General features: G+C 40.6%; 1 protein-coding gene across 4 annotated transcripts in view; it reads right to left on the bottom strand.

Moving 5' to 3' along the window:
* LOC122553558 (kinesin-like protein KIF26A) overlaps positions 1–20,110 on the bottom strand; it is a 244,973-nt gene that overhangs the window by 67,488 nt on the left and 157,375 nt on the right. For 3 of the 4 annotated variants that reach the window (XM_043697536.2, XM_043697537.2, XM_087989811.1), the window contains exon 5: positions 9,474–9,657. In XM_043697536.2, the coding sequence (XP_043553471.2) occupies positions 9,474–9,657 (184 nt within the window). Of the gene's footprint in view, positions 1–9,473; positions 9,658–11,295; positions 11,568–20,110 lie in introns of those variants that run through there. The other variant, XM_043697541.2, reaches the window with a different exon arrangement.

The following is a 20,110-nucleotide window of genomic DNA, read 5'->3' as shown; positions in this document are numbered from 1 at the left end:
TCTGGAGGGGGCTTCAACAGTGTACACTCTGAAGGAGCAATGATTACTGACAGCAAATTCTGAATTTCACAATATTCTTCACAGTGCCAAATCCCAAAGTTGCTGTTAATTTCAGTGGCAAAATGATGGAAATGCTGACAGTTTTATAGTCATTCCCACCATATAATCCAGGCCATTAAAACAAAGCACCATCATATAAAACATTGTAATTTCTGTTGTCAGTGTACCTACTGAGAAAATATTTTTATTTAACATGCTTTTGTTATTGTGTGTTTAAAGGTCTCTCATTTTTCCCCACTTCTCCTTTTAGTTTACAATAATCTATTTTAATGATCATCTGATGGCTTCTGTAAGATATAGGAGCAGAATTAGGCCATATACAATAATGCGATCTGAATGTCATAAGCATCCAATTAAAATACCCTGTAAGAATCAATACTGAATAACTCAAAATGTTGTACTGATAGTAAAAAAAAACAAGCGAAATTAGCTGCAAACTTCCAGGAAGCATTATAATTTTATCAGTCCTCCAATTAAAGATGGTGCCTTTGGCAACTTGACATTGATTGTTGTTAATTATATTTCTAATCTAAGCAGCCAAATATCAAAGCCACAACATCAGGAATATTTGTTGTTTCAGCTCTAATGCTGTAACTGTTCTAAAGCGCAACACTACAAGAACTCACAACTCCATAGCTTCAACAGATTTTAGTCCAAAAACTGTTCAGCTGAGATGTTACACCAATGGATTATATTACCAACTTGATTTGTCATCAAGATATCAAAAGGATGAAGTCAGCCACTTCTGACATCACTCTTGTGTTATTTGCCTACCGTTGTGAAATTATAGGTTGCAAGGGCATTCTTCTGTGATCCATCTGCTATTATAATGAATTAAAGCTGTCTCTTAGAGTAACTGAGATGCAAACAAAGCACATTTTCTGTTCCTTATCTCAGCAGCATCCTCAATTAAAATATTTCATCGTGAATTTAGTTGTGAAAATGAGATAAGTTATAGTTGAGTACTTGAATAATTGCACGTTAAATAGAAAGCCTTATTCTCCAAATCTGTTATACATTACTTTCATAAGGCAGCTTGTTGTTGGTCAAGATACACTGTTTAAGTAAGTAATTCCTTTCATGCCAGTTGAAATCATTAAGTTTCATAAGCCTCTCTAGTGTTCTCGGATGCACTATTTCTGACACCAACAAGGTTATAAAAAAGCACCTCAATAGCTTTCGTACTTCTAATGAGAGTGAGTTTATGTATGTCACATTTGCAAGTTTAATAGCTGCAACATCCTTGTCCCTTTGTAGTTATCTTATAAAGAGCCAGTAGAAGGCTTCTCACTGCACTCAAAAAAAGTAAAGGCATCAAACCTTATTGGCATCGACCCTTTTAAGCACATTTTGTGTCAGACTGGAGAGTTTAATTGCCTTTCTTTTTTGCCACATGTCTCACGTAAGAGGTCTCTGTCAGAAAAACTGACAGAAGCTTTGTAATTGTAAAGCACTTACACGCTGTTCATAAGAGTAGAACACCACTTCAAGACATTTGTTGAGCAGATAGTTCAGAAAAGTGTTTTAGAAAGAAAGGTATCATCTACTGCTTTAAAGTATTCCAAGAGAGGGATAATGAGATATACTTCAGTGACGCTACAGTTTCATAAATGCTTCATCTCAAAATAAGCACATTAATCTCAGAAAAGAATAAAATAACTCTAAAAAATGAAATTAGAACTCTTCTTACATACCTTCCAATAACCAGTTCTTGAATATATTAATATTATGAAGCATAGTTAGTAAAAAGTGCAAAAGAAGGGTAGAACTATTCTGGTTTTTACAAATGACAATGCAACATTAGACTGAGTTTTACTGACCCCTTCTTATGCAGGTAAAAATGATTGCTTGCCCAATCATATTTTCAATTGGTAAGTCATCTTACTTTACTGTGCAAAAGAAATCATATCAGTTCTCTTCTCTGTGAATGGGAGTATGAGTGTTGCTACTGGAAATTGAAAGCTGCAAACTTTCAGGCTGGATTTCCCTGAAGCTTACTTGGGTGACGGTGGAAATATATATAGTTGTGCTGGGACTGTGATTTACTGTGATTTGCAGGTGGCTAACCCTTTCAATCAAGATTTTTTTTTAATGGTGGGTGCATAAAAATTTGCACAGGAATCCATCTTAATTACTGAGTAAATAAATCATATCAAACAAAAACCTTTTACATTTTCAGTAGCATAGCTACAATTTCCCTGAAAATCTCAGCATGAGACATGAAACATTTAAGATTTTTGAGTCACTTTGTTTTCAGCAGAACATTTACTTAATAAAATCTCATTTCAAAAGCCACAAATTCCCCCAAAATACCAGACTTATTTTTATACTTCATTCAGTTAATGTTATAGGTTGGAATAACATCCATTAGAGTAACAGTATTTTATTTTTATTTTGCGCTTTTCAAAACTGGGAATGGAAACAAAATAAAACAAAATGTTTGAAAGAGTGGCTGCAGCTTTGAAACACATAACTTACCTTTGCAAGCATTGTAAATAGCTGCTTGAATAAGCAGTAATTGAAATTTGGTTTTAGCCTAATTGGAGCTGAGGGGTTGGATGAATGCAGCTTTTCCTGGCATCAAGAAGTTAATTGGTCTATGGGATCAGTGACCAGTTATCAATGACAGACACCCTTTTACCTGGCAACAACTGTGTGGTTCATTCTCACGTAACTGAACAGCTTGGAGCTGGGAGGAAGTTAGCTGGGTCCACTGTTTTTCATCATTTATATAAATGATTTGGATGTGAACATAGAAGGAATGTTAGTAAGTTTGAAGATGACACCAAGATTGGAGGTGTAGTGGACAGCAAAGAAGGTTACCTCAGATTACAATGAGATCTTGATCTTATGGCCAATGGACTGAGAAGTGGCAGATGGAGTTTAATTTAGATAAATGCGAGGTGCTGCATTTTGGAAAGGCAAATCAGGGCAGGATTTATACATTTAATGGTAAGGTCCTAGGGAGTTTTGCTGAACAAGAGTGCTTGTTTATAGTTCCTTGAAAGTACAATCACAGGTAGATTGGATAGTGAAGAAGGCATTTGGTATGGTTTCCTTTATTGGTCAGCCCCTTGAGTATCAGAGTTGGGAACTGTTAGTTAGGCCACTATTGGAATATTGCATTCAATTCTAGTCTCTCTGCTTTACGAAGGACATTGTGAAACTTGAAAGGGTTCAGAAAAGATTTAAAAGAATGTTGCCAGGGTTGGAGGGCTTGAGCGACAGGGGGCGGCTAAATAGGCTGCGAGTATTTTCCCTGGAGCATTGCAGGCTGAGGGGTGACCTTATGGAGTGGCATGAATAGGGTAAATAGACAAGGTCTTTTCTGAGGGATGGGGCAGTCCAGAGCTGGAGGGCATAGATTTAAGGTGAGAGGGGAAAGATTTAAAAAGGGACCGAAGGGGTGGTGCCTGTATGAAATGAGCTGCCAGAGGAAGTGGTGGAGGCTGGTACAATTACAACATTTAAAAGACATCTGTAAGAGTATTTCAATAGGAAGGGTTTAGAGGGATATGGGCCAAATGGAGGTAGATTTATTTGGGTATCTGGTAGGCTTAGACAGGTGCACCGCAGGGTCTGTTTCCATTCTGTATATGTCCATGACTCCTCAGGGAGAGATATGTTCAGCTCTTCTCCAGCTTCTCTTCGTCAAAACACACTGTAACCCTGAAGAAAATCTTCCATGCAAAAGTTGTTGTATGCTGTGACTTTTAACTGACAAGTCAAAGACTTTTCTTAAGTGCACCAGCTACCCTGTACTTCTCACTGACCAGTGGAAACAATATGCTGGCCAGTGGAAGAGTCAAAAGGAACATCTCAACTAAGAATCTGGACAACAAAGACTAATGAACTGTCTTTCCAATCTTTTATAACCTTTTTTACTCTGTCTATTTGTCTGTGTATGTGTATAGGGGAGTTTATAAGGGGATTAAAATTTCATTAATGGCATTATGTGCTGATGGTTGATAACTGTTTTACTGCAGCAAGAGTCTTATTATTTGTAATAAACTCTAGTTCTTGTTCAGTACAGAAATCTGATCTATGCTTTGTCAACCTGGGCCTGAAAATCAGGTAAATTGGGGAACTTCACATACTTCATAAAATCTTCAAATTTTGTGATGACTCCAGGATAGCAGGGCTTGATTTTCAGTAGGCTATTCTCGTGAGTCATAACACTACTAGGTTTCATCTTTAGCCTCACTGATAGTCAGTCATGATACTGAGTAATTTTAAATTTTGATAAATACCACATACATTCAAGAAATCATTGATAAAAGTCAAGGCCCAATTTGTTATCAAAACACCTTAATTCATCACTTCAGACCGAGTTAATATCTCCCTTGCAGGCCAACTATCTTGTCTTTCTTAATGCCACAGCCTCTCATTTGCTGGCTCTCCTGATTGCTGCTTCACCCTCAAGCTGATTCTCTCCTTCCCCCAACCTTCCCACTTTCTCTTCTGAACCCCATCTGTGTGCGAGGGCTTAGAACAGAGAGAGAGAAAGAGGAAGAAAGCAGGAAAGGAGCTATGAGCTGTAGAAAGAGTGAAGTGGTGAGTCAAAGTCTTGAGGAGTGAAACAGGCCACTCCAATGTCCTGTTGATTAGATTGCACATGCCTCACTTACCCTAGTGTGAATGAATGGGAAAAAGAAAGTGCCAAAGTTGACTTTTACTCAAGTATATACAGAAAGTAACCAGTGACACTCACACCCCACGAGCAAATTTTGAAAAATTGTTTTGTCTCAGGGCATTTTTTCAAGTTTCATTCTCTCCTTTCTCTGAGGCATGCTCCAAATCCCTTCAAGTTTTCCAACAAATCAACCAGGCTAGCACCAGTTCCAGACTTCAGTTAGAGAAGATTAAAGTGCTTCAAGGTGGTGAGATGTATATTCATACCTGTGACCCTGACATGGCATGTTTCTGATTTCAGCCAAACCGCCTGAGTATTGACGATATATGCACCCCGTAACAAAAAAGCAAAAATAATGGACCAATTCGACCCAAATCATTCTCAATTATCTTTCTGTGCAGCATTATTCACAAGAAGAGGAAAGATAGCCAGCAGTTTTGAACCAGACTTTGGATTTCCTACAGTTGCCTCCAAATTATATTGATAACCAAAACAACCTGACAGCAAATTTAGCTTTTCAAATGCTTTCTTTTAAGTATTACCATCCAGGTCCTTTTTCTGTCTTAGACATATGCCGCCCCTCCCCAAAGCCCAGTCTACACTATAATTATGTATTAAACAACAATAGATAGGCAACTTGAGGAGAATCAGGGTCAAGTGCAATAAAAAAGAAATTAATCAGGCTCAAATAGACTCTGCTATGGAGATAGTCAGTTCCTTTACATGATTAAAAGTCCCAAACCAAAATGGCTAAAAGTCTTCTTATATATTGGTTTGACCATCAGATATTTTTGACCTTATTTTCTTCTTGAAATAGTCAGTAATGCATGGTTAAAGTGCTGTACATGAATTCTGGTGATGCGTACCTTATAATCTTTAAATCCTATTCCATTCAAAATAGGGAAAAGTGCAGTCAAGATGAGTTCACATGAACCATTTGGAGTCATGGATGAAAAGGGATGGACAGATTTCTACAGAGGTCAAGCATTGAGAAATATGGTAATTTTCTATTTTGCCAGGGGCTGAAGATGAACAGCGGCAGATCATCTGCTTATTAAATACTTCACTCAATTTACCTTCTCATTTGGAAAGATATTGGGCAGAATGTAAACAAGCTACATTGGCTTGTTTTGAACACTGGCATGTTTAGCAACTACCTCATTGACAAGGTGTCAAGATAACAGTGCAACTGAAAGTTCCTGACCACGAAATGAATCTTAGAACAATGAGATCAGCATAATAGATATTCTTGATTAGTGTTTTGTACTTCTTTTTCTTTTTACCAATGTAATAGTGCAGGGCATGGTTTGTATTCAATATGTAAATGCAACATTTCCATCACTTTCATCAGAAGGCAGTCTACAGTTGTAACCATGGAGAATTCAATTGGATTTTAATTTGCCATGATCTGAAGTGATGTTAATTTCTCCATTATCCTTGTTACCTGCATTTTCATTTGACATTAAAAGTTAAGTTTTGATTTAGCACCAATATATTCACAGTGAACAAAACAGTTAGATCTTAAATTACATGCAGACATGTTCTGGATTGAAAAAAAATGTAGTAAATGTCAAGTGCCAGTGGCTGTGAGGAGGAAAATTATCTTCATCATGAATCACTTATTTATGTAAGAAAAAAAAGTAAAATAGTCCCAATTTTGAATTAATGGACTTTGTTTTTTTAATAAGCTGTCATAAATGGAACTGTCTAAATGGGATGAATGCTGAACAATATAGAACTTTAAACAATTAACTTCAGTTGTACTTAAGAACTAATTGTACAAATTATTTGTATAACTGTGCGTATGATGAATAAACATCAGGTTCTGTTCATCCATATTACAAACTTATTTGTATCTATATAAAAAATATTTTGCTTATGATATGTTACTTCTAATTAAAATATAGCTGTCTTATATGTGCAGCACAAATTATTGAACAACTTCCTATGTTGAATATTTGTGTATTGCCAAATAACTGAGAGAATTCCAAATTACATGGCTGATTGTTGTTTTTCTTCAAGATGATGCCTATCCCCAACTGCTTGCCTCAATCACCTTCAATGAGACTCTGGTCTTCTGATTCATCCATGATCACCTTATGTTATCTATATCATCATTTGGTTTACTGGTTCATCGGATCCCATGGATGTATTCATAACTCCAGATGTTAGTCAGACAAAAGATCCAAATCCTTGTATCAATCAAAAGGCCTGGACAGCAGCAAAAGCTTGCATTCAACTCTAACAATGCCATCACTAGCCTCCACTTAGATCAGAATATTTCAGATATTCTGAGAAAAATCAAACATAAAGATATGCAGGTTAGGTGGATTGGCCATGCTAAATTTTCCATAGTTCTAGGGATATGCAGGTTAGATGGATTAGCATGGGGAAGCAAGGTTACAGGGATAGGGTGGAGGGTGGGAGTGGGTGGGATATTCTTTGAAGGTCAGTGTGGACTTGATGGGCCGAAAGGCCTGCTTCCATGCTGTAGAGATTCAATGAATCTGCGATATTGTCTCTTTAAACCTATATTTTGCTGGCAACACTTTTCGGAGTTTCTACACCAGCTGTTAACTTTCACCAAAATCAGCCTAGTCAAAGCTGGACAATGGTGCATTTCAAAAACACCATATCAGATCCCCTAAAAAAATGGTCAAAGTATTTTGTGAATACCACAACTAACAAAAACGAAAGTTCTTTTGAAAAAGTGGAACTGGTTACTAAAAGGTCAACAAAAGGTAGGTGCACATATCCTGAACTGGGGCAGTAACTTTCTGACTCAGAGGCAAGAATGACAGTAAATGAGCATGTACTCATCCCTGCAGTGGAGGTTAATGGCTTGGGGAGTGTAGGCAGCTTTAGATTTCAGATGAGTCTCTCAATTGAGTCATTAGGTAGACAACATGAGTCAGAAGTTCGGCTGGTTGATCAATCATTCTGCATCAACTATTTTTATTGTTAAAAACAGATTAGAAGGGACTGATCACTTATCCACAAAAGAATTGTACTCATAAATGAAAGTTCAGATATTGAAAGATTGAGGAATTGTGCTTCTTTTCTAACTATTTTTCTGTATAAATTGGAACTCAATAATACTGCACAGAGCTGCTATTTGCTGATGAAAAGCATTCTTCAAAAACTTCAGGGCTATGTTAAATATCACTTTCAAATGAATGTTCCCTTTTGTAATCAAGAATATTTCAGAAGTACAATCTTAGAATTGTTCATCCAAAACATCACGTTTTCACCCAATAGTTCATCATGAAATCACAGTGCAGAATCTTATGGAGGTGGCAGGGGTCTCAAAAGCTGCATGGCTTCCTCTTTCTGGCAACGTACTTTAATCCACTTGGACACTTGACAGTCCGGTCACGGGACTTACGTGAAGATTCAAGGACTATGGAGTGTCCAGCCAAGCAGAGGCTAAAACCTCAATCAAATGGCAGTGCCACTGGGAATACAATGACTGCTGCACCCACAAGAAGTGAGGGATAGCAGGAGAGGGGCGCATGTGGAAAGGGAATTGCAGCAAGGACAGAGGTGGCTGTCAGTGAGAAGCTCCCCCACCTCCTTCCCAATGCCACTGGTGTTGTTCAGGTACAAACATCTTCTTGAGTGAGGGGACCATCTAACCCCTCCAGCCCTGGGGAATTCTCAAACAATGCAAACAGAGTTTGTGTGTTGTGTTTCCTGAAAAGCAAGCATTCCCCTCTACTGCTGGGTTAATATCAGCAGTGGTGGAATGAGACCTATTAATGGAGTATTAAATATCCACTGAAGGGCCTCCATTAACAAGTGGAGGTAGAATGGTGGCAGTGTCCCACCTGGATACCCTTCCACCTGATTGAAAAGGGGCCTCTCCCTTTCCCCGTTACTAAAACCCACTAAGTGGAAGGAATAAGATTCCATCTACTGTTGCAGTTAAAATGGGGGTACTTAGCATGTGTGCAGGGACATCCTTAAACAACAGCACCTAACATTAAGAGACTCTGTAAGAGACATGGTGGCTCAGTGGTTAGAATAATTCCCTCACAGTGCCAGGGACCTCCTGGGTTAGATTTCAGTTTCAAGTGACTGTGTGGGTTTCTTCAGGATGCTTCGGTTTCCTCCCACAGTCCAAAGATGTGCAGGTTAGATGGATTGGCCATGCTAAATTGCCTGTAGCATCCAGGGATATGTAGGTTACCCATGGGAAATGCAGGGTTACAGGGTAGAAAGGGTGGGTCTGGGTGGAATGCTCTTCGAAGGATTGGTGTGGACTCGATGGGCCGAATGGCCTTCTTCCACACTGTAGGGTTTCTACGTAAATAACTGAATAGAGTTTGCTGTGGGTGATGAAATAGTGTGTAAACTGACTGTGAGGGTCTGTACTGGAAATGCTTGTCTTCTGAAATTCAACATCATGCATCCAATTAATACTGATAAAGTTAAGATCATATTATAAATTCCAGTGTTAAATTATACTTTGGACCGTGTATAAAGAAATGTGGTGGACTCCACTTAGCCCTATGAATGCACTACAAAGTGATATACGCACTGCAGTTTTCAGCTTGGAGCCAGGAACATTCCAGAAGTTTACAAATGTATGTCTACAAAACATCATCAAATGATCTGTAAGTAATAAAACTTTATCAAGAGATGTGTTTTATTATATTTAAATGATATTCATTTAAAATTAAGTTTAACAGAAATGCAGGATTTATTTAATTATCTATATTTACACAGATTTCAGCAGTGACACGCATCAAAGACAACTGTTAGCAGACTTAGCTCATACCTTTCCAATGCCTGGGTTGTCCTTGACTTTACATACAGCCCTCAAAAGGCATGGTGGTGCGGGGGGAGGGGACACTTGCAAAATACCACTGAAATTTGTTCTGCTGTTTGACAGCTCGTGCGAATGCTGGAGAAGTGGATGGTTTTTCTTTTGCTTTGAAGAGAGATTCAGCTTCTGTGCTGCTCTGTAGAATAGAAGGAGACAAAAACAAAACAGTTGTGTTACTAAGAGAGAAATGTAATTTGGCCCAACAAAACAGATGTTCAATGTCATCATTCCCTGTTTAACAAATCAACTCATTTGATTCTAATCAAATTCCATAGGACTATTCTGTCAAGAGACTAATATAGGCAGATTCAGGCAGAAATATAGCCAAGACAATATTCACTTAATTCTCCCTAGCAGAGTTTCAATTAGACTATAACTTGCTGAACAGCTTCAGCAGCTGAGTCCAAGGCTTCAGAAATCTCAGTGACACCATAAAAACTGAAATCATTCTCCTGTCACTATAAGGCCAGATGGACTACTCTGGAGTAGACGATACATTATAATCTAACAAGTTATTTGCATTTCAGAGGAATCAAATTCCTCCAGTTTCTGGAAAAATATATAGTAATGGTCACTTTTGTAGCTTCCCATTAATTACTATATCAGTTCTGCTTCTGGTTTACTCAAGAGGTGCAAACAGCAGGCAAACACAACAGGCCATAAATAATTCGGCACCATAGTGGCTCGTTAAAACAGCATTGCTCAATGAAACAAAACATGAAAGCACTAATGCATTTTCAGATCTTGGATGAAAAATTAATTTTGTCAATTCATCACTAATCAAGCACTCAAGCTTTTCAGTATTGACAGAAGAGTAGATGTGAAAGTTCACCTTTCCAACAGGACACTTTCGAGTAACAGAATTTTATTATTAAAGCTACATTTAATTTTAAACTTTCTAAACAACCATTAGCATCGTGCCCTGAATTGTGCAAAAATCTGTTTTGTAAACCATGTGCTGCAATGCAAGTGGTCAATCCTGGATAAAAATGACAACTGTAGCCTCTGGAGGTTCCAGTCCAAATACAGACATGAAATACACGAGATCTGATGAAATAATTATTACTTCAATAAAGTCTAGAGTAGGATTTCCCTTGGGAGAGACTGTGAAAGGAAACAGGACTTAAAGGCTGCATTTGCACATCCACTGTTCAGTTAGACAGACAAAGCTTCAACCCGCTGCTAACTCTGAAGTTTTGGTGAAGCAATTCTTGTAGTTGAAAGCATGTTGCAGGAAAAACTATCAGATTACTTGCTACAATTTCAATCAAGTATAGGGAATTCTATTTCTTCTTAAAGACATTTTCAATCATCTTTCATTATTTTAGGTGTGGAAATCATATTTAAAAGTATTGAATTACTTTCCTTGTTATCAGTAACAGCAGAATTTTTATTTTGATAAAAGCTTTTAGAAGTAATGATCGAAGCCATTTTTCTGAGCCAGCATTAAATCAGTATCTTTGAACAAGATTCCACCTCTGACATCAGAAAGGCAACAACAATTTTAAATTACAAGATTACATTTGAAATCAAAATCACAGTATCAAATCAGACAATGGGTTTAAATGACATTAAAAAATGAAATGTTCTATGAGTTCATTAAGAGGAAAGTAAAGGTCATATTTTGTACAAACTCAAATAATCCTCAAATTCTTTATTCCTTCAAAACTCCAAAAGAATAATCTACTAAATATGATTGATAACCAATATAATGAAGGTGTCTGGAGTCAACTGTTGTAAATCAATATAGGAAAAGATGCTTGAATTTACTTACAGTTCTTTCCAATCCATCATCTAGTTAGGGTTTATAACCAGCACATAAAGCCAATAAACCACAACTTTCCTATCCATTTTCCTTTGACACTCCATTATCCAGGATGTGTAGGGACAGTCTGGTCCAGTAGCAATCATTGAGGTTTCCACATGATTACACGGTGACTCCTGATAAACCGCTGAGCTCAACAAAGGCACTGCAGTGGTGCCGAGCATAAGTCATCAAGATACATAAATAGCTCATCAGTAGAGACTTGAATATCATATTGTACATCTTCCCTTCTTTACACTGTCAGTTTCCCTCCCTGCTCAACTTGATCTTTTGCTGTTGATTTCTGAAACAGTTCCGAATCTTCCTCTCTGTCTGATCCCCATGTATCCAAAAGTTGTATTAACTCTTAAAGAATGAACAATGCAGCCTCTCTCCGTCACCTTTATAAATGCTCACCGGAGAGCTAAATACTAATCCCGTCTAATCTCTGCTTTCTCAAGGAACAGAAGCTCAGGCGTGATTTGTCCCGTGCCTCTCTTGTCAAAGGCTCCTCCTTGTCAATATCTTCAATGAGCAGCTTTCAGTTAATCATGATGCAAATTAAAATTTCTCCATTACTTTGACAGAGAACTGGCAGCTGTCCTTGATTTTTCCTACTCCCTCCCTTTCTCCAGTGCCAGCTGAGGTAGCAATACATTCACACTATGTGACCACCACTTCCCTAATTCCTTCTATCTTCCATTCACAACACAAAGATTGCCATGAATTCTTCATTAGCCAGAAAAGAGAATTCTTGTTCCTTGTGCCCTCAAACTGTGCTGGAACACAATTGTGTCTCTTTAGTGGTTTTATGCAAATCATTCAAGATGCTAAATCAACCATTCTAACAGCATTCATTATTTACTTATAGTCTTAAATAAACATTATTAAATACTCTCTGATAAAGCTATTCAGCATTTTTGTACAAAGTAGAAACTGATCTGAGTAAAGGAGCCTTTGTTTCAATAAAGAAATGCTGTATTTATAAAGTATACAATCACTTCTACTTGTAAAGATCACATTCATTTTCAAATAAAGTGGGACATTGTGTAAAATTTTGAAGACTATATCTTGATTAGATTAGATTACTTGATTAGATTAGATTAGATTAGATTAGATTACTTACAGTGTGGAAACAGACCCTTCGGCCCAACAAGTCCATACCGACCCGTCGAAGCGTAACCCACCCAGACCCATTCTCCTACATTTACCCCTTCACCTGACACTACGGGCAATTTAGCATGACCAATTCACCTAACCTGCACATTTTTTTTGGACTGTGGGAGGAAACCGGAGCACCCGGAGGAAACCCACGCAGACACGGGGAGAATGTGCAAACTCCACACAGAGAGTCGCCTGAAAGTTATCTGGTCAGCTAACTACAATTGCCACTTAGCAACATATGTTGAGAGGCAATGGTTATTGTATTCAACACGAGACCGGCACATTTCAACAACAACTTGTATTCCTATAGTACCTTTAATCAAAGAAAAGTTCCAAAGGCACATTAGCATTGTGAAGCAAACTGTGTCAGTAAACCACATAAGGGGAAATTAGGTCAAGTGATCAAAAGATCATTCAGAGGTAAGTCTTAAAGTACACCATAAAGAAAGAAAGACCATTAAGACATAGGAGCAGAAATTAGGTCATTCAGCCCATTGAGTCTGCTCTGCCCTTCAATCATGGCTGATAAGTTTCTCAACCCTATTCTCCCGCTTTCTTCCTGTAACCCTTGATCAATAACTTATATACCTCAGTCTTAAACATATTCAATGACCAGGCCTCCACAGCCTTCTGTGACAAGGAATTTCATAAATTCACTACTCTGAAGACACTTCTCCTTTTCTCCATTCTAAAAGGTCTTCCCTTTACTCGAAGGCTGTGCCCTCGGGTCCTAGTCTCTCCTACCAATGGAAACATCATCCCAACATCTACTCTGTCCGAGGTCATTCAGTATTCTGTATGTTTCAATTAGATCCCCCCTCATCCTTCTAAACTCCATTAAGTATAAATCAGTCCTCAAACATTCCTCATATGTTAAACTTTTCATTCCTGGGACCATTCTCGTGAACCTCCTCTGAACACACTCTAAGGCCAGTACATACTTTTAAGATATGGGGCCTAAAACTGTGCACAATACTCTAAATGTGGCCTGACCAGAGAGGTGAGGATGTGGAGGGATTTCAGAAGAGAATTCCAGAATGCAGAGCCTAGGCTGCTGAAGGCATAGCCATCAATGTGAGAATGAGAGCAAACGTTAAAGATGTCATAATTGACAGAGTGCAAGTATGTGACCAGACTTCGGGGCTTAAGGTGAGATCGGGAGACGTGAGGCCATGAGGTGTATGAAAACATGAGATGAGCATTTTAAATTTGAGGGATTGCTTAACCAGGACCTAATGTGAGCACAGATGCTGAACAGGAGTAATAACCTAAGTAAGGACACAGGCAGCAGGGTTTTGGATGACCTTAAATGTATGGAGAGTAGAATGTGTAAGGTTGGCCAGGGAATGCATGAAATACTCAAGTCTGGAGCTATCAAGTGGCTGAAAATAAACTGAGACAAAAATGCATAATATTCTCAGAATGCAGCCTTAGTGATGGCACAGAAATATGATTGGAATCACATCTCAGGGTCAACTGTGACACCAACTGTAAACAGTCTAGTTCAGCCTGAGACAGTTACCAACAAGACTAATGGAGTCAGTCACTCGCTTCCATAGTTAGGTAAATTTGTTTTTGCTTTCTGAATTGGATCAGAGATCAATACATTTTATAGCTTTGATGACTTCATTTTATTTGGTGATGACTATGACTCCGGAAGAAAGTGAGGACTGCAGATGCTGGAGATCAGTGTTGAGAGTGTGGTGCTGGAAAAGGAGGAACAGGAGAATCGATGTTTCGGGCATAAGCCCTTCACCAGGAATGAGGCTTGTGAGCAGAGAGTCTGAGAGATAAATGGGAGGGAACATAGCTGAGAACTGGATAGGTAGATGGAGGTGGGGGAGAAGGTGATAGATTGTAGGGGAGGGTGGAGCGGATAGATAGGAAAGGTTGATGGACAGGTCAAGAGGGTGGTGTCGAGTTGGAGGCTTGGGACAGGGATAAGGTGGGGGGGGATATGAGGAAACTAGTGAAATCCACATAAACCCTGTGTGGTTGCAGGGTTCCAAGGTAGAAAATGAGGCATTCTTCCTCCAGGCGTAGGGTAGTTAGGGTTTGTCGATGGAGGAGGCCCAGGACCTGTATGTCCTTGGTGGAGTGGGAGGGGGAGTTGAAGTGTTCAGGTGGTGGGGTTGGTTGGTGCAGGTGTCCTGGAGATGTTCTCTGAAACGATCCGCAAGTGGCGCCCATTCTCCTGGATGTAGAGGAAGCCATATGGGCTGCAGTAGAAGACATTGGTACAGGTACATGTAAATTTCTATTGGATATGGAAGGATCCTTTGGGGCCTTGGGACGGAAGTGAGGGGGAGGTGTGGGCGCAGGTTTGGCACTTCTTGCAGTGGCAGGGAAGGTGTCAGACGTGGGGTGTGGGCTAGTGGAGGGCATGGATCTGACAAAGAAGTCACACAGGGAATAGTCTCTCAGGAACGCTGATAGGGGTGGGGAGGGAAATATATGTCCCTATTTGTCTGGTCTGTTTGTAACTGGTGGAAGTGACGGAGGATGAGGCAATGTGTACAGAGATTGGTTAAGTGGAAGGTGAGGAACAGTGGGTTCCGTCCTTGTTGTGTGGGAGGTGTGAGAAATGGAGGAGATGCGCTGGAGGGCATCGTCAACCACATGGGAGAGGAAATTGCGATCTATCAAGAAGACGGCCATCTGGGATTTTCTATGATGGAATTGGTTATTCTGGGAGCAGATGCAGCAGAGACGGAGGAGTTGGTAATAAGGGATGGCGTTTTTACAGGAGGCAGGGTGGGAAGAGGTGTAGTCCAGGTAGCTGTGGGAGTCAGTGGGTTTCTAGTAGGTGTCCATGCTTAGTTGTTCGCCATTGATGGAGATGGAGAGGTCCAGAAAGGGGTGGAAGGTGTCTGAAATGGTCCAGGTGAATTTGACGTTCAGGTGAAAGGTGCTAGTGAAGTTGGTGAACTGTTCAACCTCCCCATGAGAGCACGAGGTCATCAATCAATGCAGCAAAGGAAGAGGTGTGGGATGGTGCTGGTGTAACTGCGGAAGAAAACTGTTCCACGTACCTGACAAAGAGACAGACATAGCTGGGGTATATGCGGGTGCCCATGACTACACCTCCTCCCACCCTGCCTCCTGCGGATTTCACCAGTTTCCTCATTCCATGCCACCCCCGTCCACCTTATCCCTATCCCAAGCCTCCAACTTGGCACCACCCCCTTGATCTGTCCATCGTCTTTCCCATCTATCCGCTCCACCCTCCTCTCCAACCTATCACCTTCTCTCCCACCTTCATCTACCTATTGCATTCTCAGCTACCTTCCCCCAGCCCCACCCTCTCCCATTTATCTCTCAGTCCCCCAGCCCACAAGCCTCATTCCTGGTGAAGGGCATATGCCCGAAATATTGATTCTCCTGCTCCTCAGATGCTGCTTGACCTGCTGTGCTTTTCCAGCATCACACTCTCAACCCTGACAATGACTACACTGGCTTAACATTTATAACTGGGCCCTTTGCTCGGAATCCAGGCAGTTCTTCCTCAAATTATACTAGCAAATCTATCTGACACTTGGTGAGTGTTCTGACGAGGCAGCTCCACAGTTAATTTCTTCTTTATCATATTTGAATAACCTGATGGTGAAAAGAATACAACACCTCGGCCATGATGAATATTTCAGCCATGACATTAGCCATCTTAACTTTTAAACTTCCATCACTTACACAGGCCTGCCTCTCTCGGTTCATGCAGCACTTTATTCTATTAGGTCCAATGATCAAACTTGCTGACAGGGATAGTGCTGGTGTTGTCTATCAAATTATTGTACCTTTCAGAGCCAAACACCAAATCTGTAATACTTCACCTAGCTACTGCTGGACCATGAGCCCACTATTGGACATCAAGCATTCATCTCCAGGTTTATCACAGACTTCATCTCCACTGGAGATCTTTCCTCCACAGCTCTATTAACCTTGAAATACAAACATCCCATTTTCATCTACTTCCCAAGATCTACAAACATCAATGCCCATAAACCCCACTCCTGATCTACTGAACAGATTTCCTTCTATGTTAACATTATTTTTCCAGTCTCTTACCAATTTGCCTGACCTTTCTAATGACCTCTGACACGTCAAGTGTTTCCAGTTTCCTAAACCTAACTGTCTCCGGGATGGGACCATTCGCCGCCGCCGATTAGCCACTGCCTTTCCACCACTGAGGACGCTTCGCCACCGCCCACTGGCTGCTGAGGACGCTTCGCCACCGCAAGTGTTTGTAACTCATTTTTATGTATAAACCAATAAAATGATATATATGTCTGAGAAGTATGAAAGAACAGGCGGGAGGGAAAACAATCAGTACATATATATATTTCCGGTGGCGAATAGTCTCCAGAGGTCAAACGACACCAGTGGAGAAACGCTGGTGGCGAACTGGCAGTGGCTAATCAGTGGCAGCGAATGTGCCATGGCGAATCCTCACCAACCCAACTGTCTCACCTACACCATGGGTGTGCAGACCCTTTACACCTCCACTTTCCCACCAGCATGGTCTGGGCATTTCTGCTCCTACTCTGAGCAGATGTCTAATCTGTGTCCATCTACCAGCATCCTCCTCTACCCAGCTGAATGTTTTCTAACATTGAACAATTCTCCTTCAATTCTGCCTACTCCTTGAAGTTAAAATGTTGCTATTGGAACCCATATGGCTCCTGGCAATGCCTATCTTTTTTTTGTGAGATGTGAAGACAGTTCAGCTATGATTCTGATGTATAGATATCTGCATTGGTGCCATCCTGCCCTCAAACTGAACTGGAAAATTCCAATGCTTCCAATTTCAATCCTTTCCTGACATTCACCTGGTCCATTTCCAAATCATTTCTTCCGTTTCTCAACTCCATTTCTAAGGGTGTTCAAATAAATGAGCTAACTGACTCCCTTCTCCCTCAAGTGCATTTCCTCACACTCTACTTCTTGTACAGACTCTATTCCATGCTCCAAGTTTTTTCATCTCCATTGAATACTTTCGATAACTGAGTCTTCCATACAACACTTCTGAGACGACTTCCTTTTCTGTCAACAAGGATTCCCCTCCACTATTGTTGATAAGGCAATCAATCATGTCTGTCCCATTGTACATTTGCTCTTGTCCCTTCTCCCAACTTTAAAACCACACTTTGGTTCCCCCGGCCTTCCACCTAAATAGTCTCAATAAGCACAAAATCGTTAATCAACATTTCAGGATGGATCCACTCTTTCCTCTCCTTTCCCTATTTAGCATTCCAAAAGGGCCATTCCCTCACCATACTGGTCCATCCCTTCATCGCACCCAACATCAACTCTCCTGCCCACAACACCTTTCCACACAAACACTTCATTTTACTTCCCTGAAGATAGCCAATCACTGTCCAAGGCCAGAATATTCCTCCCAGATGAAATAATGCTCTATTTTTACTTCGCACAACATAAAATACTGTATTCCCTACCCACAATGCCATCTGCTCCATACTGGGGAGACATAGATCAGGTGACCCACTTAACCAAACACTTCCATTCCACCTGCAACATGATCCCATACTTCTGGTCACCTGTATTTTTATCCTTTCCTTTGTTCCTACGCTGACTTCTCTGTCTTCGATCTTATTTAGTGTTGCAATGAGGCTCAACACAACAGTACTTCATCTTTTGAGTGGTATTTTACAACTTTCTAGACTCAATAATTTTAAGCATAATCTCCACCCCACTTTGCTTCTAGCTTGTTTAGCAGGTTTTGGTTTTAGCTCATTTTCCTCTGTTTTTCCTGGTCAAAGTCAACTGTTATATATTCTGTCATTCACAGCTTGTCTTCATTTCTTTGTTCATCTAGTTCCCATTCCCTTGGTTTTACAAAACTGATTCTTTCATCCCTTTAATACTCCTGTCTTTTAGCCAATCACAAACCTTTCCTTTGTACTTTTTTTTCCCCCAGACTCCCTCTATTCAATTGCTTCAAACCATTCTTTAAACCCTGTGCTCGCTGCTCCTAATGGCACTGTGGCTGTACCTACAGCCCAGTAGCAACTGTGGCTCAAGAAAGTAGCTCACTGCCATCTTCTTAAGCACAGTTCGGCATGGGAAATAAATGACTGGTTAATGATTCTTACGTTGCATTAAGGAAGAGGAAAAGTGCTGTTCAACCATGAGAGGCACATCACACGAACACATTGTCCACTCACTCACTGACATGATCCTTACAGATCCAGGAAGCACGAAACCAAAGGCGGCCACACCTAATGTCAGATGACAAGCTAAATTGTACATCTCCTCGCCCACAGAAGAAATATCCATTCAGTTCTGAAGAAGTCATACCAAACTCAAAACTTTAACTCTTGTTTCTTGCTCCACGGATATTGCCAGATTATGTGGATTGTTGAGGAAACAGCCAGGGCAGCGGCACTGCCTCCATAATGCTCAAACCCACTGACATCCCTTAGGAAGACAGTTTTCATTCTTTCACCAATAACCCTTGACTGGAGCTCCAACAGCTGCCTGCCAACCTGCCCAGACTGTATGCTAGCCTGCGGTCAAACCTTAAACCAGAGCTGGTGACCATTGGAGAAGGCCGAGATGAATCGCTGAAGATTGCTGTGAATGTTTCACCCTTATCTTTTGCACTGACTTGCTGGGCTCTTCCGTTATTGAGGATGGGGATATTTGTGGAGCCTCCTTCTCCAGTGAGTTGTTTAATTGTCCAACAACATTCATGACTGGATGTGGCAAGACTGCAGAGGTTAGATCTGATCTGTTGGTCGTGAGATCACTTAGCTCTGTCTATCACTTGCTGCTTATGTTGTTTGACATGCAAGTAGTCCTTGTGGCAGCTTCATCAGGTTGACACCTCATCATCAGGTAAGCGTGGGGCTGCTCTTGCCATGCTCTCTAGATGGATGGGGGATGTATGATGGTTGTGGTGGATCTGAAAGCATAAAAACCAACTGTTTTTCCTCCATCATCTACAATCTCTCCCCCATCACCAAGTCAGCTGCCTTCCATTGCCTTCTACAACATGGTGTAGAAACACAAAGTTTGCTAATGGGGTGTAGGTACATCCACAGTGCCATTAGGAGCAGCTAGCACAGGGTTTAAAGAATGGTTTGAACTGTTGGCAATTGTATAGTGCATGAATGGTTTGTTGGATAAAGTTGGTTTGAAGTTGATATGTTTTTGCTCCTCTTGTAGTATTGTGGCCAAGAGGACACTGTCGGGCCTTGTTCTGTTTCACAACAGGTATCTGGGGTTATGTTCATAGGAACTGGACTGAATGATACAAACCCAATAGCCTGTCTGGAAAATTGACATGATGGCTGTCTCCTTCCATCCTCCCTCTCCTGAACTGTCATCAGTTCCCTGGTGTGAGGAAGAGCTGTGACCTTGTGAGTGCCAAGTTATGGAGCAGCAAAATATCCCATAATGGGACACCCTTCCCTAGAGTATATAGAATCCCTGTAGTGTGGAAACAGGCCATTTGGCTCAACAAGTCCACACCGACCCTCTGAAGAGTAACCTACCCAGACCGTATTGTTCTATATTTACCCCTGACTAATGCACCTAGCCTACACATCCCTGAACACTATGAGCAATTTAGCACAGCCAATTCACCTGACCTGCACATCTTTGG

Source organism: Chiloscyllium plagiosum, unplaced genomic scaffold (genome assembly GCF_037043375.1).
Source record: "Chiloscyllium plagiosum isolate Xiang-an unplaced genomic scaffold, Cpla_swu_hap1 HiC_scaffold_8, whole genome shotgun sequence".
Lineage (NCBI taxonomy): Eukaryota > Metazoa > Chordata > Chondrichthyes > Orectolobiformes > Hemiscylliidae > Chiloscyllium > Chiloscyllium plagiosum.
The sequence above is the reverse complement of the archived record's forward strand: the minus strand, read 5'-3'. Positions and strand labels throughout refer to the sequence as shown.